Genomic DNA, 25,260 nt, shown 5'->3' with positions numbered 1-25,260 from the left:
TTCACCTGAACATTTTCTGATACCTTACTGCAAAGGTGAAGAAGAATATGGAGGGAAAGAACAAATTCTACTGTGAGAATGGCTTCCTACATAATCTGTGTATGCATGAAAGAAAATGGAATCTTATTTCCCTAAGAATTTCTCTTCACTTTTAAACTGCTGGCCTGAATACATCTGGACAGATGAAGCTCTCCCATATACTATGCAATTTTATTTTCTTTCTGCTACCTTATGATAGTAAACAAAAAGAAATCTTGTTTACTCTCATCTGCATGAAACATGTCAACAAGAGACCCTGCAAATAACAGGATTCTAACTAAAGACAAATGATTTCTTCTTCAAAAATGCAGCACTGGAGTCTGATAATAATGTCATTTGCAGTGGCATAAATCAGGAATGGCTACTGAAATGTATTTTCACTGGGGTAAGTCAGTGGAAGTGAAATTATTTTAGGGGTTTCTCTTTTCTGTTTATCTGTTCTTAGATATGGCAAGAGCAACAAGCATTATGCAAGCCATGTATCAGTCAGGGTTTTTTTCAGTTTTTCATGAGGTGTCAACATTGTTGACAGTTGGAGATTAATACATTGCTTCACCCTGGGTCTATTGCAAAGTGTGAAAATAACAGTGAGACATTTTCAAATATGACAATCAAAATCTGACTGGGAAAAAGGTTGGAGATGTCAATACTTCCAGGAAAGTCTCAACAAGGATGTCATTAAATGAGTAAACAGTCTGTTAAGTGAGGACTTAAACACATGCTAAATTGTACTATTTCTAGGATGTCAGGAAAACCTGTAAGAAAACAGAGGAAAAATATCATGCTTTTCTTTTTCGCTCTGGGATGCTAGGCCAGCATTTTTATTTCATTTGATTGAGTGTAATAAAATTGCATTCTGCTTTCATTTTTATACCAGATGTCTACCTACCCCTATGTCTGTGTATCTGTCTTACCCCCTCAAGTGCAAAGGGCAGCTTCAGAAAACGTGGCAGTGCATTTGTGTTGGAGAATGCCCTGACTCTGCCAGCAAGGCAGTCAGTCTGCCTCCCCTGCCCTGCAAGGAACAGCCTTGCTCACACCAACCCTGCCTGGCCAGATGCTGGCACCACCTCCCCCTCTTTCTCCCACTTGCCTCTAAGTGGTCCCTACCACAAGGCAGTGGGAGTCCTTTGCCATGTGCAGTTAACATCGTGGTGCTCTGTGAGGTTTTTACCTGCATAGGTTTGTCATACCAGCGATTGGCCCCGTTTCTGTGGTAGCCTCCCCCGTGCAGCAGTTGCAGTGCCATGTTTGTGTCACTGAGTTCCACCCCACTGGGGCTGTCCAGGCACACCAGGCATATGCACCGCTCAATCATGTCCAGGGAGTCCCGGTTAGTAGAGTCTGGGGATAAAAGAGGGAAATGTTCACATCCTCTTACCTCTAAGTGCAGGACTGGCTGGGGAGCCCTGCTGCCTTGGACAGCATCGGAGATCTGCAGTGAGCTGGTGCTTGCAGAGCTCTCTCCACAGCAGATCATCTCAGTGCAAGGAAACATTATACCAAGGCATTAATTCACGTGTTAACTTTTGTAATATCTCTGTGTATCTTTTGTATGATTCAATAATATCCACTTTCTTTCTCTGCCTTTCATTTCCTGAAGTAATTATATTACAAAATGGATCTATTTTACTCTTAAAGCCAGCAATGCTTACTTATTTTATATATAACAGTTACAGAGAGGACAGGTGGAAAACAGAAAATGTCAGAGCTCACGCTATTGCTGCAGTATTCTGCTCTGGAACAGCAGGGCTTGTACTGGTTTTGTGCTGTTCTCCCACTGAAACCCTACAACAGGGCTCATATTGTTTTTGTGTTATTGTATTAAACCCCTCTACTCTCTCCTGTCCCTGGTCATTGGGTTATATTGCCTACATCACATGAGGAAAATATCTGTGGATGAGCTTGTGAGGCTTAGTTTTTGAACATGATTTTGCCAAAGCCATGGGTTGCCACACTCCACTTCCCTCCTGTCACTAGTGTACTGCTGAATAAAATGGGCTTTTTCTGGATCTCTTTCTGTTTATTTTCCCTATCCTTGCTTATAGAGTTGGACTACTGAGACTATTTTTACCTTGTCCTCAGAGTGTTCCCCCTTATTCTTGGTGTATTTCTGTGGATTTTTTTTCTCCAATTCTTTATCTAACTCAGAAATATTATGAAGCTTAAGGATTTGTTTGCATCTGAGTACCAGTTTGAAGCATAGGAAATTTCTGATTGTGAGCACTTAATACAGCTCTTAATTGAAAGGATAGAAGTGTGGAGCATATAACAAGAACTTGTTTTATTTAAAAGCATATAACATTATTAATTGCTGTTAAATGGTTGTTAACAAGATCAAAGAAAAAAGGGCTTTCGAATGCCAGCTTAGAATTCCTTCCATTCTTAACAGATCAGCTTTCATCTACTGGTTTTGCTAAATTTTGGTGTAAATGATTTTTGTTTCAGGATGTTCTTAACTAGAGAGATGAATTTCAGATTGATCAAAACTTCTTTTGAGTCTGTGCTGAGTTCAACAAGTCTGTGCTCAATTCAGGAGATGATTTCAGCTGAAAGAATGGAAAAATATTTTAAATTAATTCTGATTTGCCTTTGAAATACGTGGAGCCATTTCAATATGTGCATGTTTTTAAGGTTTGCACATGTGGAAAGTAGATTGATCCTCTGAAAGAACAGCATTTTTCAAAGTAAGAAAAAATGCACCTTTCTAGAAGGAGTAACGTTGGTTAGTGAGGAGCTAGAAAAATAACAGGTGCTTGTTATCATCCAGGTTCGTTCTCTAGATGCTTTGTAGTAAAAAAGAGTTCAAATATGCAAGAAATTTAAAAGGTGTCAGGAGAAGGAGAAGCAAAGTGATAGCAGTGACTGAGAAGGGAGAGGGGGAGCTGTGACCTTTTGCAGGTTATGGTAAGGTACTGTCCATTGCTGTTTGGCAGCTCCTGTGAGGGAACATTAGCAGCCACGGGACCAAGTGGCAGGGATGGTCAGCCTGACTCCTTGCAGGCTGCCTGGGGACCTGGTGGAGTGCTGAGTGTTGTCTTCCCTTGCCCACAGAAGCAGAGCCCTAGGGAAGGCACCTGGAGTGCCTGCCAGCTCCTACAAACACTTGAGCCAGGAGATTGCCTGTGGTGGGGCATGTTGAGGTTTCTGCCAGTGATCACCCTACATGTGAAACACTGGTGTCCGTATAGAGCGTCTTCAAAAGCATTCATAAACTTCATAAGGAAGAAGACATGTCCCTGTCCTCTGGGCTGTAAAGCTCTTTCAGTATCTCCCATTGCAGGGCTGTCTGTAATTGTGGAATTTTTTTCATTGATGGTCTGGGTATGTTGATGCAAAGGCTGAAAAGATCCTTGTGAATGGAAGTTGCCTGGTATACATCAGCTTCTGGTGTTTGCAGACAGGCACCTTTGAGGAAAAACAGCTTGGATGGTGATTTACAAACCATTCCCAGCTTGCTCAGCATCCTGCTTTACGTTGTTTGATAGGTTTATATATATTTCATTGTGGCTGCTACCCACACGTCTTTGACAGATGCGAAGCCCCTATCTGACATATGGCTTCAGGGTATCTGGAGTGTAGGTATTAGAGTGAATAAAATTAAGCTCTGCTAGAAACAGAAAAGTAGGGGAAAGATGGCCTTACAGAAGGAAACAGACATGTCTAGAGAGCTGATCAAACACTGAAAAAATTATTCTGTGAAGCAGGCGATAAATTGCACAAGAACTCAGGAACCATGACAAGAGCTGAAACAGAGAAGTGTGAGAACAAGCCTAAGGCCCTGCAAGACTTTTCTTGTCCTTCTGCCTTTCTAATGCACAGTTGCATTGAATTGACCACTCAGCTGTTGGTTAGTTGGGGTTTTTGGTTTTAGTTTTAAAAAGGAAAATACAGTACTGAATCAAATTCAGATATAGTATGCATGGGACTGGAGCCCTTATAGCAGTAAGAATTCACTCCTTTACTTAGGAAGGGTGAGTTGGTTCTGCATCCTGAAGACAGTTACAATACTGTGTTTATAAATCAGTGATGGCTGGGGTTATTACAATATCTTTGAAATCTTCTCACCTAGAAGACCTATCATCTATTTTCATGTCTGTGCAGGCCCATGGATATATCTCCTTCACAGCCTCTGTAAAGCACTGTATAGGTCTTCTCAGTCTCAAAGCATCCTCTCTTGGCCTGCCCAGAACAAGAACAGCTGTGGAGTGACCCCTTTCACTTCACAGGTTTTACTTAGGCAGGGCTGTTCATGATCTTGTATCCATGTGTAACAGCAATGCATTCACCTATATAGAGGAGCTGTGCTAATATCAGTGGTCCAGGATGGGATTCCTGCTTAGATTAGAGAAGGCTCACACCAGGGTGATATGTGGTGATATTTGCTAGTGCAGAATTTTGTTTTCTTTCAGCTCCATAACTGAGTTGGTTTGCTTCCTGATTAAAATGAATATTTCAGCAAATGCCAGGCCATCTAAAAACACTTTAGAGATGGTTCTACTAGTTTTTGTTGATTTTTTTTTTTTCTTCTGATGGTTTAAAAGATGATTTTGTGGCAGGTTTCAAGGCATTCACTGTTTTATTTAAAAGCATGACATGCAAACAAATAATTAGGTGTTTACCTCAATTGTCATTAAAATAAGGAAGGAAGAGAAGAGGAAGGGCTAAAGATGAGACTGGTGTTATGTAATATTGCTGAAATAATGGCCAGGACTCTGTCTGTGTGTGTTTATCTATACTAAGTTTTTATAAGCACAGATAACACTTGAACAAGTGAAGGGAAATCTTCCTTGGGATGGTAAACATACTTTGAGACTATTGGCAACTCTTCTATATTCCAGGGCATTGGTAAAACAGCATATTTTCTGTAGCATTGTTGACCTGGAGATAAAGAGATGAGTTAACAGTATCTTCAGGAGGGAAAAGTGAATACTTCAGGTATGTAAAATGGCAAAAAGAGGGTGTTTCCTTCACTTAGCTTCTTGGTAAAATACATTAGGTATGATGTAATAAAGATCACTAACCCCACCCTTTATTTTCTACTGTTTCAAAGTTTGACATTCAAGTCCAGAATCTGAGACAACTAAATGCTGCCTGTTGGAAGAGAGAGAGAACTGTCCCCAGATAATAACTGGTGTCTTTCCTAGATACTTACTTAAGATTTGGTTGCATCTGCTGTGGTACCTTCTCCATTGGCTAGAGTGAGTACACAGCTAGATTCAATAGGTGCTTAATTTGTAGATGCCTTTTTTAGATAAGATCAAAAATGTCTGAGAGTTGCCAAAAGCTAAGAGAATGCCTCATTCCTACTGGTACAAAATGGATATGAAGAAAGAGACAAATCACAAAATCTGATGTAATGTAATTTATGCGATGAAAAACAGAGAATGGAGTGAGAGTTTTTACATGGCATTAGCACATAAACATACACAGCCAAAGGGTCAAGCTGTATCTGCTGCTCCCCTGGTAACACACATCTGAGCACTTACACATATTGAGTTTCCTGCTGCTGCAAAAATTCAGCAGGAATGTTGCACATTCAGTCCTATATTTGCTGTGACGTTCACTTCCAGCAAAGAAAGGCAGTGATGGTGAGGAGGAAGAGGAGGAAGATGATGAAGAAGAGAAAGCTGGGGTTGTGGCTGCTAACCTTTCATAAGGATTGTCCTGGCCTCTGCCCACTCTGTTCTTCCATCTGTTGTCAGCAGGCCAATTGGAGGCAGCATTTCCTCTTCGTTCTCTGCCATTTTGGCTATCTTTTGTAACTGAGTGAAAAGATCTCCCTCACTGAGGCGACGGAAATTAATGACAACATCCAAAACAAAAAACTGCAAAAAAATGACAGAAGTCAGAAAAACAGTCAGACCCTTTGTGGGCCAACATTTTGCTGTTGCCTGGGTAGGTGTTGAGGTGCTGAAGTCCTGCCTGGAGAGCCAGGCCTGGAGGCAGTGGAGTACAAAACTGCTGGGGTCTGGCCCAGGGCTCACCCCTCCTGTGTTTTAATGCCAATGTAATACCAGTTGCTATAGAAGACTTCCATTGTGTATTGGACTCAAATAAAAATATGCCATTTGAATAAGCTTAAAAAAACCTGAAGAGATAAACCCAGAAAATATGGAAATAATTTTCGTGGTACTATTTGTTTAAAAATAACCTAGACAATTGAGAGAACTTCCTATTGGGGTGAAGAATGGGACTTCCTGGAAAAGGGACTACTGGAATCTACCCCTTCATTCCAAGAGGGCCTGCAGGCATGACTCCAGTACTGCAAATAGTCAGGCTGGGCTATAAGATACTCTGCCCAGCTGATATACTCTGCTGCTCACTGGCAGTTACTGGTTGGGGCAGATTCACTGTAATGCTTCAGTATTTCTGTGTGCACCTGTGCTAACTTCTTCAGGCACAGCTTAGGCCCCCCTACAGGGTGTATATGCCATGCACATATATATCAGGGTGATATATATGCCATTATATTGTGTGCCAATACTTGACTGCCAAGAGAAGCGCATTTCCAGCAAATGCTCTCTAAGCAGATACTTTTTCTCTGTGGTTTCATCTCTGTGTATTAAACATTTTTGTTTGAAAGAGAGAGCAAATGAATTCTGCCACATTCCTACTTTCTGCATTGCTGTTCTTGGAGCATAATGTGGGCCAGGGACAAAAATGCTGCAGAAGCATCTTTTGGAAATATTGACCACAAATGCTTGGTAAGAAGTGAGCTCATACGTAGCATGCTAATTGCATTTCTGAACAGAGATTAGATTAGGCTCTTCTGGAGCGAATTTAAGCAAATTAAGAAATATAGAAAGGTAAAAAAAAAGAAACTCTTTTACCTGATTGTTACAAGCAACAATGATGTGCTCTGGTTCTGGCATTACATTGCTTTTCTGGGCCACAAGGGTATCTTTGGTAGGTCCTGGAAGGCGATAGGAAGAAAAGAGTCCATAGTATTGCTTCATACAGAGAGGATGACCAGACAGCTGTCCACGAGAAAAATCAGCAGGTAAAGCATGGCTGTAGAAAGAGAAGGAGAAAAACAAAGCAAGAGGAAAAGAGGGGAGAGAGAGACAGAAGGGAAAAGAAATCTAATCTGTCCTTTGTTCTGTTACAATTAGATCAGGTATAACACAAATTGAATAATAAAATGAGATTACAGTATAAGGGAAATAGATGAATTCCCATACCAAAGTTAAATACATCATTCCTGGCAGCTTCATGCATATTCATTAAGCAATTGCATTATCATCTAGTGGCAATGGAAAGAATAGCAGGTCACAAGCAGCTTTGGAATGCACGTAGGAAGCCTGCCTAGATGGGATTCCGGAAACTTGGCAGGGCAGAAGTCAGCAGAACAGCTGAAAAAGAAGTAGCACCTTGAAGAAAGGTACTGATGAAATTCCCTGCAAATCACAGTGGCCCTGTGCTGTGCAGAGTTGTTAAGAGAGTGTGTGAGAGGACCTTGCTCGATGAACAGGAATCACTTGGGCAATAGGAGGGAATTTCTGTTTTCCACAGATCCTTGATTTTGTGCTAATTCTTACTTAGACCTATGGGGTAATATGCACTGAAAACCTATTCCTTTTTGATTGGAAGGCATTTGAAAACAACTTCTAAAAGGCTTCTTTAGTGGCCATAAAAAAAAAAGTGATATCACAATTATGATTATGCTTTGTAAAATACCCCACTGATGCTGCAGCAGGAAATAATGGTTCTGTTGGTTGAGGGAGGCTGCAGAGACCACAGGAGGAAGATGATCTTGTGGTGCAGAGGCTTTCCCTCAGAAAAAGAGGACTAAACTTCCAGTTTGCAGAGAGGGGCAAAGGCAAAGAAGCAAGCAAGGAGGGTTACTGTCATACATAAGGGGTAATGTCTTATGCTAGTTTATCTTGTTTAACCGTGTCTTTAGAACTGTTGGAGTTCTGAACCAGGGGTATGCACTTTAGTTTCCACTTTTCAAACTTTCTGTATCGCTTATTTCCTCATAAAGGTGCTTAATATTTTTGTTCCTTATCAGCAAAACAGGGTTAGTGGTGTTCTCCCACATTTTGCATAATGCAGAAATCCCCTTATACTTAACAACACTTATCTATCATAATAGAAAATAGTGGGATAGCATGGTAGATTATATAGAAGACAATCTGTACTTATAGCAGTTAAGAAAGGTGTTATTAACTCCAACTGATGGCGCCAGAAAATCTTGTACTGATTTATATGTCTGTGTAAGATCCTACAACTATTTTATGTTAGCAAGGTAGCCTTTGTTTGAAATACTTAGTCCTGACAAAACTGCATGGAATATCTGCACAGTTAAAGCTAAACACTTGAGTTTGGGCTGAAGTATTGTACATCTGCATGTGGGATGATCCAAGAGAAGGTAGCAGTACACTTTCTGGTACAAGTCCTTAACAACAAGGAACTGAAAATGTTACAATTATGGTGTCCTCATAGTTACACAGAGACAAGCAAACAGTAATAACAAATGAGGATACGGTAGTGAGGATTTCAGTGGCTATTGATTTAAGACAAGCAAATCTGACACAGGAGTCTTTGGCTCTAGAGTAGTGGGGTCAAAACAGTAAGAATTTAAATTATCTTTTGTTTGAGCAATGTGGTTCCTTTATCTCATCTCAGATGCTGTCATATAAAGATGCAACTCCAGCAGTATGCAATAGTACCTCACAGCACACCAGTGCTGGTGTATGCAGTTGCATGGCATATCTTGGACTAAAGCACATGTTCTTAAATAAGTAGCTCTTCTATACTTTCTGAGTAGCTGTCAGACTTTTGAAGTGAAACATCAAACAGCTTATTTCTTTCTTTTATCTTATTCATAGATGACAGGAACTTTATTGTTTGAATTCCTCATCCAAATAAGAATTGGTTAAAGCGTATTATTTGTTCTCTACTATGGTGTGGTCTCTGTTGTGCTTGGCTGTCCACTGTTCCTATTCTTCAGGGAGCAGTGGTTTCAGCAGTAAACTTGGAACATACTAAGTGAGGCTAAGAATTGCTATGTAAATATTTTGTTATGAGTTACTTCATACATGACTTGAAGAATCTTGTATTTCCCCAGTATTTATATACAGAAAGTAACAATTGCATAAGTAACTTACTTTGACTACTGAGCCAGCCTGTCTGTGCTGAGGCTTCCTTCCCCTAAATGTGTTATTTCTCTGTGGGGAGGGAGGATTGGTTCTAAATGCAGAGTGCAGGACGTGGAGGGGGTGCAGTGCCCTGGCAGGTGGAGGGTTCCAGCAAAGGTGTGCAGGCTTTGTACCCACAGTGCTGGTGCTCTGTGGGTGTGGAGAGCACAGACTTCCTCTGGTGTTCTCGGAAACTCTGTTAGACAGATTGTGCCTGTCCTTTTAGGTTGCACTGTGCCTGCTAGACTGATGGCTACCAGCCATCAGAAAGGATCCCTCTTCAGCCTGTTACATTGCAGTAAAAAAAGCATAAAGTGCATAAAAAATTGCTGAAGCCCTTCCCCGAAGCATGCTGGAACCCCAGCCCTTCCAAGTGATGGAGGAGTGCAATACAGCCCAATTATGCATTGAGAGCATCTTTGAATCAGAAGCCCTGTGGGTACTCAAGCAGCAGCTCTCCTTCCAAGCTACTTACGTGTCCAGTAAAGCTTTGTAGTCTTGCACTCCTGAAATGAGATTAGCAGCAAACCTGCAAGTGGCAGATAGAAGTGACATCAGTCTTTTGTCATTGGGCAACACTGGGCTGTTTCTGAGAGACAGAGGAGTGATTGATGACCCAGCATAAGGGGAGAAAGTCTTCTGGCTTGGCAAGAAGAGTTCCCTGCCCCCACCCAAAACCTAAATTAATTCATGACAAGAGAAATATGAAATCCTACAGACAGTCCCTTCAAATGGTTAAACAGACCACAGGAGGAAGCCTGAAAGCATTTATTTAGAGAATGGGAGCAGAGGCTGAATATTTAATAGAATCCTTTACATGGGTTTCTATATCAATACTCATAAGCTGTCCAATTTATTAGAGTACTTCCTGTCCTAAGCAGATATTCTTTTTGCAGAGCTGAGGACAGGTGTATTATTTCCTGACATTGTCCATTTGCACTGTGTCAGAATGGAAGGCTCTGAGAAAAATATTTCCTTGTTAAAGCACGTGCATTAGAAAATGCAAAGTGGAGGTTTTTTGAAAGCTCTGTGCACAATAAATTTAGTCAGTAATGAATGGAAGCATTTATAGTTATGTTTAAACTAAAGTAAAAAGATGCATTAGCTGTCTACACAAAATGTTAAAATAATGCATATTGGTTTCAAGGTTCTGGCTGTTTTATAATAGCATAAATTCACATGCAGTTAATTATTTCAGTAATGAGCAGCTAGAGAGTGCTAAAAGCAAAGAGGAAAATTGCACTATATGAAGGTAGATTTGGTTTGTTTTGCTGTTTTAAAAGGAGGAAACGTTTTGGCAAAGGCTGAAGAATGGAATCCTGTTTTAAGGGTGTCTGGAGAGGTATATTCTGTGCTTGGCTACGTGCTTACCTTTTCTCTTTTTAAATGATAGTAATTGCCCACAGTAGCTCAAAGGAGAAAGATCAGTTCAGGGCTGGGAATTATGAGCCAGAAGGAAGCAGTGTTCTTGGGGAAAAATGATTTCTGAATTCTTATTCTTAGATCCCCTGTGTTTCTGGTGCCCTTTTGGGCATCTGAAAGGGATAATGTAATGCCAACGTGGCCTTTTCAGTTTGCAGGGTGGCTACGAGTCATAGTGATGGCATGTTAAAGATTATTTTCCTTCAAACTATATGGCAGAAATTAGTATTTATTTTTTTCCTCACAAAGTGGTTTACTCGGATTACATACAGTAAAAAGCTTTGCAAATATTCCTTAAAAATATAAATCTCATGGCATTTTTTTCATGCAATAAATGTAATAGTAATGACATTTTCCTTTCTGAACATTAGCATGAGTAACCCCAGAAACACTGCTCTCAGTCAGCAGGCCTAGTAGGAAATCATTTAATGGCTACAGCCCTTATTTTTTAATGAAAGTTGATTGTCTTTTTGCAAAAGCAGTACATTTAAAATATCCTTTCATTTAGCAAAAGCTGCAAAGTCGTAGTACATTACCTCAGCTGGTCATTTACATCCTTGAAATACTGACGAGCAAAGATAATTGCTGGGCTGGAATTGACTGGAAGAGCTAGCCGGTTGTTGAGGTACATGTCATCCAGCCAGTAGTTAAACACCTAAGGGAAGGGGACACGAAATCTTAAAGCTACAAAACAGCACGTGGAAAGGCAGCCCGGGGGTGAGGGGACAGTGCTTGGTGCTCCTGGTGTCAGGCATGGGCTCTGATTAATGGAGCTGCTGAGCATTTTCAGCCTGGGCTCCGCGACCTCAGCTCAGCTGCAGTCAGCCACAATTCCATAATCCTGTTTCTCAATCAATGGCAATTTACAGCGTGTTCCATTAAGAAGTAAACAAGCTCCATATCGTGGTGCTTTGGGTATTTCGTTGTTTGTTTCTCTCTACGACCAAAAAATGCTTGAGTACAACATGTTAACTCTTGCATAGTGATTAGAAGATGTTTAAGAGATGGGACAGAGTTTTACTGGTGATGGCTTTCCTCAAGGGGCTTCAAATATTTGTCAGTGATGCCAAGATGCTCTACTGATCCTGTCCTGTAGCAAGACAGAGCAGGAAAAGAATTTCCCAAGCCTGATGGTTTGGTCCTGCGCATACTGGCATGTGGATCAGGCCCCTGGAGAATCCTCTCTGTGTCCACTGACACAAATACAGATTGCTGGTGCTTGACCCAGACACAGTTACTAAATTTCTAACCATTTTTATTGAAAACACAGATGTACAGTAACTGCATTCGTTTATGTCTAAGCAAAGATTGAAGAATCATTATTTGGAAAATGGAGGCTTTCATAAAATGATCAAATGGTCTTTCTGAGCGGGCAGGCTTTGCATATGGTAACTATAAACAACAACGAAATTATGCAAAAATAATTACAAATGCATGCATCAGTTGAAAAAGTTTTCCTCTGAGATATTTCATTGCTGTTAGAACAGATGCTTCCCCTACAATCTCTGGAGTCTTCAGGAGAACATACTAGAACTATACTCCTGGCAAGTTAAATTCTGAATAAAACAATTTCTGATTTATCTTAAGAATCAGGTATTTCATTTTCATAACCAGTATTTAAAATTGACATATTTTCAGAAAATGTTTACGTATCCTTCCTCTGTAGTTTTCATGCTATAAGTGGTTAAATGAGCAGCTGTTTCGTGGAACACTGCTATCAGGAACATTAAATGATGGTTATCTTGGACACCAAAGCCATGAAGTTCTATGATCAAAGTAACAAGACAAGATTGGGCAGCATTTCGTTCAGAAGTGAAGCACTGTATTAAAAATAAAAGCACTGCCAGTACTGTAGCCTTTTTTCCCTGATTATAGCAGCAATTTGATGGAGTTTTCTTGTGCGTCACACAACTGAAAAGTACAGGGAGAGCCACAATTCACTGACATGAGTAGCAAGCCTGCAGGATTTCACTGATCCATGAAACCATTTTCCTTACTGGGATGGAAAGACTTCAATAAAGTTCTTGTTTTCAGCTGCCACACGGTTAATGCAGATAGGGTGAACTGTAACTTTGTGGAGTGATAAAATCTACTTCAGCTACGGTTATTTAATTTTCCTGTCTTGGGAAGTAGAAAGCTGGACTTTTTAAAAGGCTGAGGTCTCAGCATGGTCTATGTGATAGATATACATGTATGTGTATATTTGACAAAGGAAATACTTCAGGGTAAATACATTGGTATAGTGTCACAGTGAATGGCAAATAATAGCTCAGTTTTAAGAGAGTAATTCCTATCCTGAAGTATTCCATTCCAGAACAATTTGAGTGGATCAGAGCTTTGGGTAGATGTGTATGCAAGGCACTTTTTATAGCCCTATCAGAAAGCATTTTTCATTTCAATAAAAAAATCTAAATCCTGTTATTAAAGGGAAAGGAAGAAATTACGTCCCAAACTGATGTAATATAGTGCTTCCTACAGGTCTTGCTGACACCTCTGTGCATGTACCTGAGGTGAATGAATGTCCTCATTGATGCCAACAAACTGTTGATCTGAAAACATAATAATGATACAGATTTTGACATGATTTGAAAAATCTAGCCTAGTATGTTGGAAATATTCATTCCCCTTGTCAGAATCTGATGTGACCCCTGTTTGCATTGACCAGCTGAAAGAAAACAGCGATTCCATACAGAAAAACAGAAAGAGCTTGTAAACGAGCATCATCCAACACAGTAATTATTTTTCTCATCTGTATTTGCTTACCCAGTTCATTGTCTTTTCCCTTCTTTCCTCAAGCATTTTCTGCAAGGATTCTCCCAGGCCTCCTGGAATTCCAAACTGCTCCACTATGACCTTGGTCTTCTTAAATTGCTCCTCTGGCACCAAGTGTTTCATGCACTGTAGGTACATGCCTAAGGTCTGTTGCAGTGGTGGAACTGGAAGTTTTGGCACTGCCTAGTCATTAAAAAAAAATATATGTATAAGCAAGTAATTCTACTTGTTCCTAATCTGTCCCCTTTTTTATTTCTTTTTTTTTTTCTTTTGTCACTGATTAATATATTGCATCCATTTTTTAATTGATGTATTCTGTTTTAGCAGCTGAAGGCCTGATTACTGCAAATGTACTCTCCAGTAACTCTATTTGAAAGCTTTCGAATGGATAGACTAGGGGAGTAGTGGAAAACTACCAAGGAGAATATTCCTTGTTAAAAATTCTAGAAATCGTAGGATGACGAGTCATGGTGCAAGCATACAGTCTCAGCTAGGCTCTAGGAAATCTGCAAATACATGACAGCATAGTAATATAATGCCTGAATAAAAGGTATTTCATTAGTAAAGAAGTTCATTTAGCTTGTGATTAGTAAAACCATGGGATAATACTTGTCTGATTGATAAAATGAGTGGTTATAAAACTACAGAAATAGAAAACACACTGGTCTTCCTGTTTATTAGTACTGACTATGTACAGTCCTCAATAAACCCGTGTTTTACCCTGTCAGTCTGTCTGGAACACCCCTAGAAGGCTTGATAAAGCATTTCTGTTTATACTTCCTTTTCCTCATCCTGTTTTGGAGCAACAGTATCTGGGAAGAAAAGAGTATCATGCTACTCATGCAATTAAGCTTCCTTTGTTTTTTAATGTAGAACTAACCAAGTGAAGTGTAATTAGTAATTTAAAAGCCAGAGCAGATATGGGGGCAGTGGGAAAATCAAACAAGGAGATAATTCATAAAAGACTGGGAAATTGCAAAAGGCTGTGATGCTCTAAGCATGGCTCCTCAGGGAGGTGGCTGTGTCTCCCACTTTAGAAATGAGCATCTAATGCAGCTATGCTTGGCCATTAGTGATTGGTGTAGGCCATAAACTTTTGGAGGGTTTATTTTTCTAATTAGATTTCTGCTAAAGTAGGCAATTTTCACCTTTTTTTTTACTACATCTTGGTGTAACAGACATTGATTTTCACAGGATTGCAGGACCAGAGTGTCATTTTGGGTGGAAGAAAGGACTAGCAGTCACCTTGTTCCACCTGCTGCTTAGAGCAAATCTAGCTGCAGACTTCTCTGCTAGTGCATGCAGGGAGGGAGGGGGTGGAGAAAATGGTCTGAACAGTAGGCAGGGACTCACTGTCCTCTGAGCTCAAATACCAGCTCTGCCTTTTGACATGCACAGAAAAGTCAGTGCTGCATTACATTTCCCTATCTAGAAACTGAAGATTTTAGATACTCGTAAGAAGTGTCATAGGACTACCTGTTATTAATGGAAATGCAAATCCAATTTAGCCTGTAATGCACCCTGGATCTCAGAAATAAGAGAATGGCAATTCTACAGTTTCAAGCTATGTTTAGTCAAGACATGTTTCTTCTGTCATTGATTTCTTGGTCAATGGAAACAGATGTGCTAAACAGTATTTCTTTTTGATACCTGGCTTCAGCCTTATCTTTCTGGATAAGGTTACTGAACAGTTCATGACTCTGCTTAGGAAAAAAGCTTTAAACTCAAGGAGTTGACTTCTTACAGGCATACACATCTGGCATCTCCTAAAGCAGCTTTAAAATGAATCATATGTGATAGTTTGATAGTTCTGTACTATTAAAAAATAATTACATGCCATCCCTGACTTGGTAGCAATGCATCTGCTGTTGTAAAATAATATTTCACTTACTGGAATTCTTCATAGGATGTTGAGAGAAAGAGCATATTTGGATATGAGAAGCGTTCCCTGAAATGAAGAAATAGGCTCTGGAACAGAGCTTGGGTTACAATTATTGTATCAATTTACGTTAATTTACAGTATTAAAAGTTGCTAAGTCTCTTCTTTTTGTTTTTCTTTTTGTTTTCCCGAAACAGTCACTTACTGTCTCATCTTTACTGCATGTATCTTTCTCTGTCTTCTGCGTGTTTTTTTCTAGGTCAGGCATTTCTGCATTTCTTTTGGTATCTTTTGTTGAGGGCAGAAATTGAAGCCACCTGGGGGCACTTATGGAGCCTCACGCCTCAGTTCTGGAAATAGAAAAGATTTAAAGTCCTGTCAGTACCCATTATTTATAACCAAAATGTATGAGGGGAGTATTCCCTGCGCAAGCATACACAGAAGCTTCAGAATGCAAAACTGAAGAGAAATAGAAGTACAACAGTCAAAAGTAGCTAAACTGAACCCTGTGGAGATTGCTCTGACATTGTTTGTCTCATTTTGCTATAAATTTATATATTCAGAACTATCTGATGCTCATAAAAGGTACCTTCTCAGCATGGTTTATTTTGTCACTGTAATTTACTTTGCAATTTATTGTGGCGTGATCCGTGCACTGTTGTATGACTGTTATATGTTAGCTGGAGGAAAGAGGTGACTTTTCTTTGAATGTACTTATGTTGACACAGGTAATAGTAAGGCTGCATTTTTCTGTCTACCATTTTATATGAAAGCACCACAGTGTTTAAATGTATTTGTCACTGCACGGTTCCATGGATACAGTGAGCTGCTGTGCTGGAAGACGTAAAAGCTGTAGAAAGGAGCTTGATGGAGATGTGCCTCTGCCCCCTGCAACCTAGAAGCTCAGTGGGTGCCCGTGCTTTGGGGCAAAGATGTGGGCTGGGGGACCCCATGAGCCTGCCTAAGCTGGCAGGCTGGCTGTGAGAGGACTGGCAGCAGTGGCATACACTGTGCCTCATACAGCAGTCTTCTCAAATAGCATGTAACTATCCAGGGAGATGGCTTAACCTGCCAAAAGTCACAAAAGTAATCTGTGACAGAGCAAATACTTCCACTGGTGTCTCTCTGGTATTGTGCTTATCCTGGTTTTGTTTTCTAAAGATGCATCTTACTGCTTTTCTACACAAAAATAAGCTATATGACACCTGTATTTCTTCTGACATAACAGTGCCCACACCAAGCAATTGTCATTCAGTTATGGTAGTACTTAAATGCAGCTAAAGCAGAGCAAGTTCTTTGTGTTCAGTCAGATCTTGATGGATTACAGTTTTTTTGGATTTATTTAATTACTTTCCACTGTGTGTATGTGAAATATAAAAGACAACACGTGTTGATTATGTAGGAAATACTTTCCTTTCTGTAATCTTTGGGACTATACATTCAGGACACTTGAGATATTTCTAAAACAGCTTTGAAGAACAATTTGGTTAAAAATCCTACAGTGTAAGAAAGTGAGATGAAGAGTTCTGCTTAGCAATGGGCAGAGATGGCTGTGCATTATTCCTCTCCTGAGGATTGGCTTGGCTATTCCAGCTCTGCCAATGTGTATGTGGTCGCTGACACCTGGTGTCGGTCCTGTCCTGCAATGGCTTTCAGTGGAGCCATGTGCTGTGAAATAGGTTGTATAAGGTTGAGAGATGTCCCCGGGGCCCTGCAATGAGCCACACAGCAAACTCGTGTTGATCCGTCATCTGCTCACAATTTCAACCCAGGTGAGAGACGATTTCCCTCATGGAGAGGCCACATTAACACACTGTGCTGCTTCTCTCCCTCTCGTGTGCTGCACTGGTCTCACTTAGCCCTGCACTCTATTCCTAGCAACACAGGGTCAAAGCACTTCAAATAATGGTCATGTCCTGTAACTCTTGGAAGACCAGTTGTTTATAGACTGGCTCCCCACCTGTGTTCAAATACAGAGCAGCCATTTTGTCTTTAGAGCCCCTAAAACTGTACTCCCTTAAAGGGAAAATCCTGCAGGCATTCTTCTCACTGGGACTTTTGTTCTTTCTTTCCTTATGTTTTTTGTCAAACTGCAATATAGCGTCGCACCCGCTGCAAATCTGTACTGTGTCTGTGGGAAATGCTACTACCAACAGACTCGATCCACATATCTGTAAAAACAGTGTGATAAGGAGTTTGGAGGTGGTAGCCTGAACTGTGCTTTTCTCTGGCATGGGGATGAACGGAGGCTTTGTCTGTGGTTCAAGTGGTGACAGCTTAACATCACACACAATCCTGTATTTGCCTAATAAAGGACAAGAAAACTGACACGGGAGAAAATCCTGCAGAAATTCAAGATAACTTCAAAGTTGCTCACTAGAAGGCTGTGAGGCACATTGTCAAAGTTATTAGGCAAAAAAATATAAAATAATCCTAGCTGTTTTTATTTACAGCGGGCTTAGCCGGAGGGCTGGAGTGAGAGGCTTAGCAGGGGGGCTGCGAGTCACAGCAGGTTGAGGAGCGGGTGGCCTTCCCCACAGCTCAAAGCAGCAACTCAAATCCACAACAAAAGGCACTGATCTCTCTGCTAGCAGATAGCAGAGGAGGACTGAAATAAGCCCATGTGCTTATAGTTGAGTTCTCTATACATTGTGGACTCAGGAGGCAGCTTGCAGTATACAGTATTGTTGGGCAATACACTCAGCCCCTGTCTATCTAGTCATCCTCACTCTCAGTGTTATCAGGAGAATAAGCTTCAAGTTCTCAGGAATCTCTGCTCACAGTTGAGAGGGATGTCTGCGTTATCAGGAATACAACTGTGAAGTGCGCGCTGCTGCAGCCGCTGACATTGCGAGAGGAGCCAGGAGCCGCCCTGTCGCCGGCCGTGAGCTCCCTGCGAGCAGCGCTGGACCCGTCGGGGAGCGCCCACGCTCCGCCGGAGGTTGCCAGCGCGTCCCGAGCCCTTCCCGAGCCTTAGTCCCGGGGGCGCCCCTTCCCTCCCAAACCGCCCGTCGCGGCGGGACACGCGGGCGGCGGCAGCGAAGCGGCCCCGTGGGTGCCGCCGGAGCCGCGGAGTTCGGCAAGGGGAGCCCGCTCGGCTCCGCTCCGGGGGACCCGCCGCCCCCTTTCCCCGCTCCCAAGCCCCTGGCTCTCCCGGCGCCTGCATCCGCGCCGTCGGGGCAGCGGGAGGCGCGGGGCGCGCAGCCCGCCCGCCCGTACCTGCTCGTCGGGGCGCTCCGGAGCGGTGCCGGGCGGGCTCTCGAGTCGCGGCGGCTCTGTCCAAGGTACCGCCGCCTCCTCCGCGGCCAGGTCCCCTCTGGGCGGGGGCGTGCGGAGGGCGGCTCGTCTCCGCCGCTGCCTGGCTCCTCCCCGCCCCGCGCCGCCCGGCCCTGCCCTGCCCTGCCCTGCCCTGCCCTGCCCTGCCCTACCCGCCCCTCCCGCTGCGCGCAACAGGCGTTGGTGCCTGCGCTGCCCCCGCGCCCGTTCCGCCCGTGCGGGAGGCTGTGCCCGCCGGTTGCACCGGCGCCAGCTCGCCCCGTGCCCGCCGTGCCCCGTGAGGGGGGCGGGGGGAGCCGGGCAGGGCCGGGCTCGCCCGTGCTCTCACCGCCGTCGGGCTCAGCCGTCGGGGTCCCCTGTGCGGCGGGGAAAAGGGTCCGCGAGGGGACTGCGAGGGGTCACTGCGCTCGCTGACCCGCGTTGCCACGGGGGTTGTCGCAACTGCCGAGCAGTGTCGCCGCGGGGCATCTGCGGCTCCCGAAGGCTCCGCGGCCGCACAGGGGCGGGCGGCACTGCCGGTGGGCTGCCGGCACCAGGCCGGGAGGGGTGGAAGCTGCGACGGGGCAGCAGCGGTGCCGGGAGGGGTCCGGGCTCTGCGGGAGCTGCCCCGGGGCCGGCGGCAGCAGCGGGAGCGCGGGCGGCGGACCGGAGGCGGCACCGCTGTGGCCGCTTACCGCAAAGAAGCGGCTGCGGTTTAGGGAAGCGAGGCTCACCTCCCACCGCGGTGCCCATCGCTCCTTCGCCAAACCCCTGTGCCAAAGAGCCGTCGCGCTGTTTTCATGAGTTTTGCACCGCGTAAGCAGCGACTCGCCCGCTCCGGCAGGAGCTGCGGGGCCGCGCGTCCCGCGCAGCCCAGCGGAACCCACCGGCCGTGAGTCCGCGGGTCCCTCGCGGCGCCCGGATCCCCAGGGACGGGTGGGAGCCCTTAAGCAGGCGCTGTGGCCGTTTGTAATTTTTTTCTTTCTCTCTTGAGATTAAAAGTAATTTATTTTGTTTCCTAATAAGCTAGGAATTAAAATAAACGATTTTATTTCATATCAACAGAAATTTGCAGGGAAAACTATGCAGTCTGGTTGCGTTGTGGTTAGATCGAAGGTTTCCACTTCTTGCAAATGTTTGAATGAAGTATTTCACCCATCTTTTGTTTTGTTTAATCCCTGTCAACCCAGGCAGACACGTTGCAATTGGGGCAGCATTAACACCACAAAAGGCATTTTCTAGTATTGTGTCTCTTAACTGCTGGTCATGTAATTTTTTAAATACTCGAAAATTGAAATTCATCATTGTGGGCATTAAATTAAATTCGCATAAGAACACAAGGAGCTGTTTTTAGGCAAGCGGTAGCGTGTTTGCAGTGAGATGTTGTTTGCTCAGACCTGTTATGTTGTGAAGAATGAATGAGAACATTTTGTATTGGGGTCCTCTTCTGTGCAATTTTGGTAGCTACTGCGATAGATGCTATGGGGAATTGTTACCACAGGGGTTACAATGAGCACAACCAGCTCCCTCCCTCAAGCAGCCCTCAACAACAAAACAAAAGACAATCGATCCCCTTCAATTCCATTTATTCAGATTGTATTATTCTTGTAATTTGGACTTCAACATAATACAGCATATTGCACTTACTGGAGAGCAGCACAAGAGAGAAAAAAAAAGTACAATACTTCAGTTTATTCTCAAGGAAGAATAAAATGTGACAGTGTGACAGTTGTTGCTCTTCTTAAATATATGAAACCAACTGAAAGTCTGAGTATATGTACACAAGATTTCTTAAGTCCCTGAATAAGCCATTTGAAATTTTACACATACTTTTTTTGCTTTTCTTGTATTTTTTACAGAGATATACAATATGTCACACACAGTTTCAGCTTGAGGACACTCTGCACAATTATAGCCCAGCTAAAAGGCTGATGAGTTTTTTGTTTTCTTTTTTGGCAGGTTTTTTGGAAGGATCCCCTCAGATTTATGGCAATGATTACTCCGATAACTTTCTTCAGTATTGTCCCCCCATTCCCCATCCCCTCCACTTTGCCAGAATGCTGAAAGAAATACCAATTAAAAATAAATCTAGAAGAAAGCCATTACATCATGACAAAGGTTAAACTGTATATATTGCACATCAGTACAGAAACATAATGCAGTAACACTGTCATCCCCCCCTTTCCCTCTCTCTCCTCCACATGTCCTTCCTTGCTTATGGGGCTGGGCTGCATGGGGGAAATCTAACTGTACTCATAGTCTGATGAGTCCTCCTCAGACACCCCTTTCAGGTCCCTGTGGTACGAGTCCATGCCATTCTCATCCATCTCACCCGCTGGCTGCAGGCTTTTCCCTGTGCCTTTGCGCTCCTCCATTTTGATGGTGTCATAGAGTCCCTTAGGTCCTTCCTCAAGGAGGATGTTCCTCTCAGAGTGAGAGGGTTTCATTTGGCAGACGTTTTTGAGAAAGAGGAGGACGGGGGCATAAAGCACATTGGCGAGCCCCATGCCCAGGTTGAGCTGTGCAAAGCCCATGGTGTGCACAATCTGGCCAGCCACGATGGGCCCCAGGGCGTACGCCACCGAGTAGGAGATGTCTGCGATGGCGTAGACGCTGCCGTAGACAGAGACGTGGCGCACGTCCACCAGGAAAGCCAGGGTGGGCAGCAGGGCTGTGTCCACCAGGGCGATGCCGAAGCAGATGCCACAGAGGGGAATGATGACCTGCCCGAAATTCCTGCAGGCTGGCACCAAGCAGGAGCTGGCGCCGATGATGGCCATGCCCAGGGCCCCGTAGAACCACTGAAGGTGGGGGTACGCAGCAGCCAGCCGGACGGTGACGTAGACGCCCAGCACGTGGGGGAAGAAGGCGGGCAGCCAGGTGAGGCCCACCTCCCACTCGCTGGCCCCCATGGAATCCTTCATCCAGTTGGCGATGGTGGGCTCCAAGAAGGCCAGGGGAATGTTGCAGGTGGCCAGGGCCCCTGCCACCACGGCGATGTAGGGGTCGACCATGAGGCGGTGGATGGGGGTGCCGACGGGCATGTTGGCCCGTGCCCCGGTGGCGCCGGGCGGTGCCAGGGCCAGCAGCAGCAGCCCGTCGAGGAGGCAGACGCAGGCCAGCACCAGGAAGGGCACCCGCTTGCCGGCGAACTCGTAGAGGACGCCGCCGAAGGGGGGTGCGGCCAGGCTGCCGAAGGAGATGCAGGCCAGCGCCGTGCCCAGGGCGCGGCTCCGCGCCGGCTCCTCGGCGTAGCGGTCGGCGATGAGGGCGATGCCGGCGGTGTCGGCGAAGGCCGATCCCAGCCCCTGCAGGCTGCGCGCCGCGAACAGCGTCGCGTAGTTCTCGGCAAAGGCGAAGGTGGCGGTGGAGAGGAACATGACGGCCAGCCCGGCCAGCAGCGGCACCTCGTAGCCCACGCGGTCGATGAGGGTGCCGCTGAGGGGGTTCACCAGTAGCTGCAGCATGGCTTTGGAGGCGAAGAGCACCCCGATCTGCACGTCCTCGTTGCCCCCCGTGGCCGGCGGGTACCGCGCCGGCAGGAGGCTCCGGTTGCCGCCGCCGCTCCCGTTGCCCCCCGCGGGCGCGGACGGGCCGGCGGCGCCCCCGCCGCCACGCATGGCCGCGATGTAGTCGGGGATGATGGGCACGATGACCATGTAGAGCATGTTGTCCAGCAGCAGCGCCACGCACACCACCATCAGCAGCAGCCGCCGCTGCCGCCGCGCCTCCCCCATGGCGGTGCCCAGTTGCCGCCGCCGCTCGCCCACCGCCTCCGAGAGCCGCTCCACGGCGGCCCGCGCCCGGCCCGCGCCCCCCGCCTCCGACATCGCCCTCAGCGCCGCCGCCGCCGCCCCGCCGCCCGCATGGGGCACGGCGGGGGCGGCCCCGCCGCCTCCTCCGCCCGAGCCGCCGCCGCTCACCTCCCGGCGGCCGCCGCCAGCCCGCGCCGCCGCTGCGAGGCGGCTCCGAGGGGCCGGTCCTCCATCACCACACTAATAAGCGCCGCGCACGGAAACCCCACCCGCCCCCGCCACCGCGCCGGCCCCGCCGCCCGCCCTCCGCGCCCCGCCCCGCTGCACCGCGCCGGACACAGCCGGGGGCCGGCGGGGAGGGGGTTCCGCCGGGACCTTCCCCCCCGGGGGTGTGCCAGGGGGGACGGGGGGGCGGCGGCACCGCCCCCGAGGCGGGGGCCCGACGGTAACTCTCGCCGGCCCGACGGCGGGGATGGCCGTGGGTGTCAGGGGGCCGCTGGACGCGCCTCCGGCTCTCCTGCAACCTCCCGGAGCCTTCTCTCCGTCGCTTGCCCTCGGGGCCTGGGCGGCAGCGGGCTGGCTCCGACGTGCGCCCGCCGGTGCTGCGGGCAGCGGTCCCGGGTGCTCTCGGCCCTGTGCCGCCGCTGCCTCGGCGGGCGGTCCGGAGCCCGGCCAGCCGGCGGAGGTCGGCGACTACCGGCTGGCCCCTGTCCGGTGCGAGCCGCAAACACCTCCTGTCCCCGAGCCGGGGCCGCCTAGAACAGCCGCCCCCTCCCCGACCACCCTGCGCCTCCCTGCCCACCCGACCCGGTGGCTGCCGCCGTCTAACCCGGGAGCTGCTCGGGGCTCGCCGCCAACACCCGGCGCGGCTCCACCCGCGACGGCGCAGCCGGGCCAGGGAAGGGCACGGGGGTGCCCGGGGGGGCTTGGGCTAATCGGGAACGCGGTTAGGCAGGGCTGGGCTGAGCCCTGCCCCTCCTCGGGGGTGTGTGAGACCACGGAAGCTTCATTGGAAAGCAGGAGAGCAACTATCTTCCTGCGTGCGAGCGTGTCTAACGCTGAGACAAACACCAGGGAAATAATGCCCAAGTGCGGTGATGTTGCGTTCTGCCCGCATTTGGCCGGGCCGGTGTGGCAGCTGGAAGCCCTGCGGAGGAAGGGGCCTCACTCGGTGCAGAGGCTTTGGTGTTAAGAAGGTACTCGTACCATAAAGCAGCATATCATTATTCTTGTAGCAGAAATGACATGTGGGCTGATCCGAGGAGGATCTCTGCAGAAGGCTGTATGAAATAACTGGATCTTTCAGCCGAGCAATTCCTGAGTAGATGTGGAGTTCGGGCACCTTCATTTGCTTGCGTAGCCGGGCTTTCACAGCTGAAAGGGAGATGATTTATCTGTCAGTTGTTGCAAGAAAACTGTCTACATGGCCAGAAAGACTTTAAAATGGATCTCTGCATGGAGTGGCATACAGATCCAATGGTGCTTGCACAGAAGTGGAACCTTAAAGCACAGTTAAAATAACAGTACCCCTAGACATCCATTCTGTCATTGTTATCATTATTTGTTATTCCTTTATTACACCTGCTGTAAAACTATGGAAATACACTACTGAAAATCGGGATAAAGCTCTTGACCCGGGACTTGAATAAACTATTATCCTAAACACTTCAAAAGCTAAATTCAAGGTATAGAAGAAAGGTATCAGAAGGAATAGAAGAGTCTTACTGTAAGGGCCGTGTAAGGGTCCCGAGCTGAAAGCCATGGTTGCTGCACTTGGCTGCATGGTTCAAGGTATTTGTCACCTGTGAGGTTGATTTAGTTGGGAAAAAACCCAAACCAAACATCACAAAGGCCATCCTTATCTGATTCCTCAAGCAGACCCTGGGGTCTGCCTGAGAATATATTTCTGTATGGGACTGTGAGCACAGGAGGAGCAGCTACCCAGATGATAATGGAACTGCTGAAGGATGCATCTCCTGTTTGGGATGGATATCACGTTTGCAGTAAGTGGTAATGGGTTGGGGGCAGATATGACTTTGGATCATTGCTGTGCTGCAGTCAGGAGTATTGGAATCTTGGCTCTCGCTTGATGAGGCACTTTATTTGATTAAAGTTTCCCTTTTAATCAGAGATATGGTCATTTCCCGTCTCTAAAATGGAATCTGGCTCTGGGGGTCATGTCTGGATAATAAAAGGACTGGTTCTCTTGTCTCAGGGGAGTTGATATCGAATTTATTACCATCAAGAGAAAGCAGAATTATACTTGTAAAATGTTGCATAATAAATTTAGCCTCCTTAGTAAATCAAATCAGCGGATACCCTTATCTGCAAGAGATGCGTCATCGCTACGTGAGTTTCTTTGACTAGGCAGAACTAATGGGGAGAAAATGTACCTTCAAACGTGGTCCAAGTTGAGGGACTCACAGTAAATTAAAGTAAGAAAAAAAGTCTCCCTGGTGTTTGGCTTAGAAATTTATAATTATGTTTGGGAAGGGACTTCAAGGTGAGATGAGATGACTTTTAAAATTTTGTGCTTTTATCCCAAAACCCAGAGAGATGTGGCAATTATTTAGTTTGAGAGGAGGAATGCGGAGGAGGTGATGTACTTCATTTGTCCTCCAGTGCAGAACATTCGGTTTCAAAAAGCCACTGTTAATGTCAAGGAGATAGAGAAGATTTTAGGCCTATGTAAAGAGCAGAGTTGGCTGCACCAGGACTTCTTATCATTGTCTTTGTTCTAGAGGCTGGAGATGAAGGAAAAGGAGCTCGTGATGACTGTTGAGCAATAAAGAGGAATTTATTATTGAGTCCAAAAGAAGCCCAGGGCCCAGGAAAGGATACTTAAGATCTTCAAGATTTCAGAAAAAGTCCCCCCAAAAATATATAACCTATGTGAGCATGTAAACCTACGTGTCTGATGAAGGTATCAGTTTAAGTTGAATGTGAGGGGAAAATGAGGGTTAGTATGACCAGTTGGTCACAATTCTAACACTCA

At 45.8% G+C, this 25,260-nt stretch overlaps 2 protein-coding genes across 2 annotated transcripts in view; both read right to left on the bottom strand.

Annotated features, from left to right (window-relative positions):
- CHAT (choline O-acetyltransferase) overlaps positions 1–18,660 on the bottom strand; it is a 32,717-nt gene extending 14,057 nt beyond the window's left edge. The window contains exons 1-8 of the mRNA XM_051799831.1: positions 18,475–18,660; positions 15,461–15,605; positions 13,368–13,559; positions 11,141–11,259; positions 9,658–9,711; positions 6,873–7,053; positions 5,690–5,867; positions 1,214–1,383 (exon numbers count right to left, since the gene is read on the bottom strand). Of these exons, the coding sequence (XP_051655791.1) occupies positions 1,214–1,383; positions 5,690–5,867; positions 6,873–7,053; positions 9,658–9,711; positions 11,141–11,259; positions 13,368–13,559; positions 15,461–15,523 (957 nt within the window). The 5' untranslated portion in view covers positions 15,524–15,605; positions 18,475–18,660. The remainder of the gene's footprint in view (positions 1–1,213; positions 1,384–5,689; positions 5,868–6,872; positions 7,054–9,657; positions 9,712–11,140; positions 11,260–13,367; positions 13,560–15,460; positions 15,606–18,474) is intronic.
- Positions 18,661–20,367: 1,707 nt separating this feature from the next.
- SLC18A3 (solute carrier family 18 member A3) lies at positions 20,368–22,696 on the bottom strand. The gene has a single exon (XM_051799846.1). The coding sequence runs from the start codon at positions 22,338–22,340 to the stop codon at positions 20,754–20,756; it is 1,587 nt and encodes a 528-aa protein (XP_051655806.1). The 5' UTR covers positions 22,341–22,696; the 3' UTR covers positions 20,368–20,753.
- Positions 22,697–25,260: the final 2,564 nt, after the last annotated feature.

This window comes from Manacus candei, unplaced genomic scaffold (genome assembly GCF_025592945.1).
Source record: "Manacus candei isolate 608988 ecotype Guabito, Panama unplaced genomic scaffold, ASM2559294v1 h1tg000050l, whole genome shotgun sequence".
NCBI classification, from domain to species: Eukaryota; Metazoa; Chordata; class Aves; order Passeriformes; family Pipridae; genus Manacus; species Manacus candei.
The sequence above is the reverse complement of the archived record's forward strand: the minus strand, read 5'-3'. Positions and strand labels throughout refer to the sequence as shown.

Bases quoted from the DNA above. Each gene is read 5' to 3' on its own strand.
- SLC18A3 (XM_051799846.1), bottom strand. From the start codon at position 22,340: ATGTCGGAGGCGGGGGGCGCGGGCCGGGCGCGGGCCGCCGTGGAGCGG.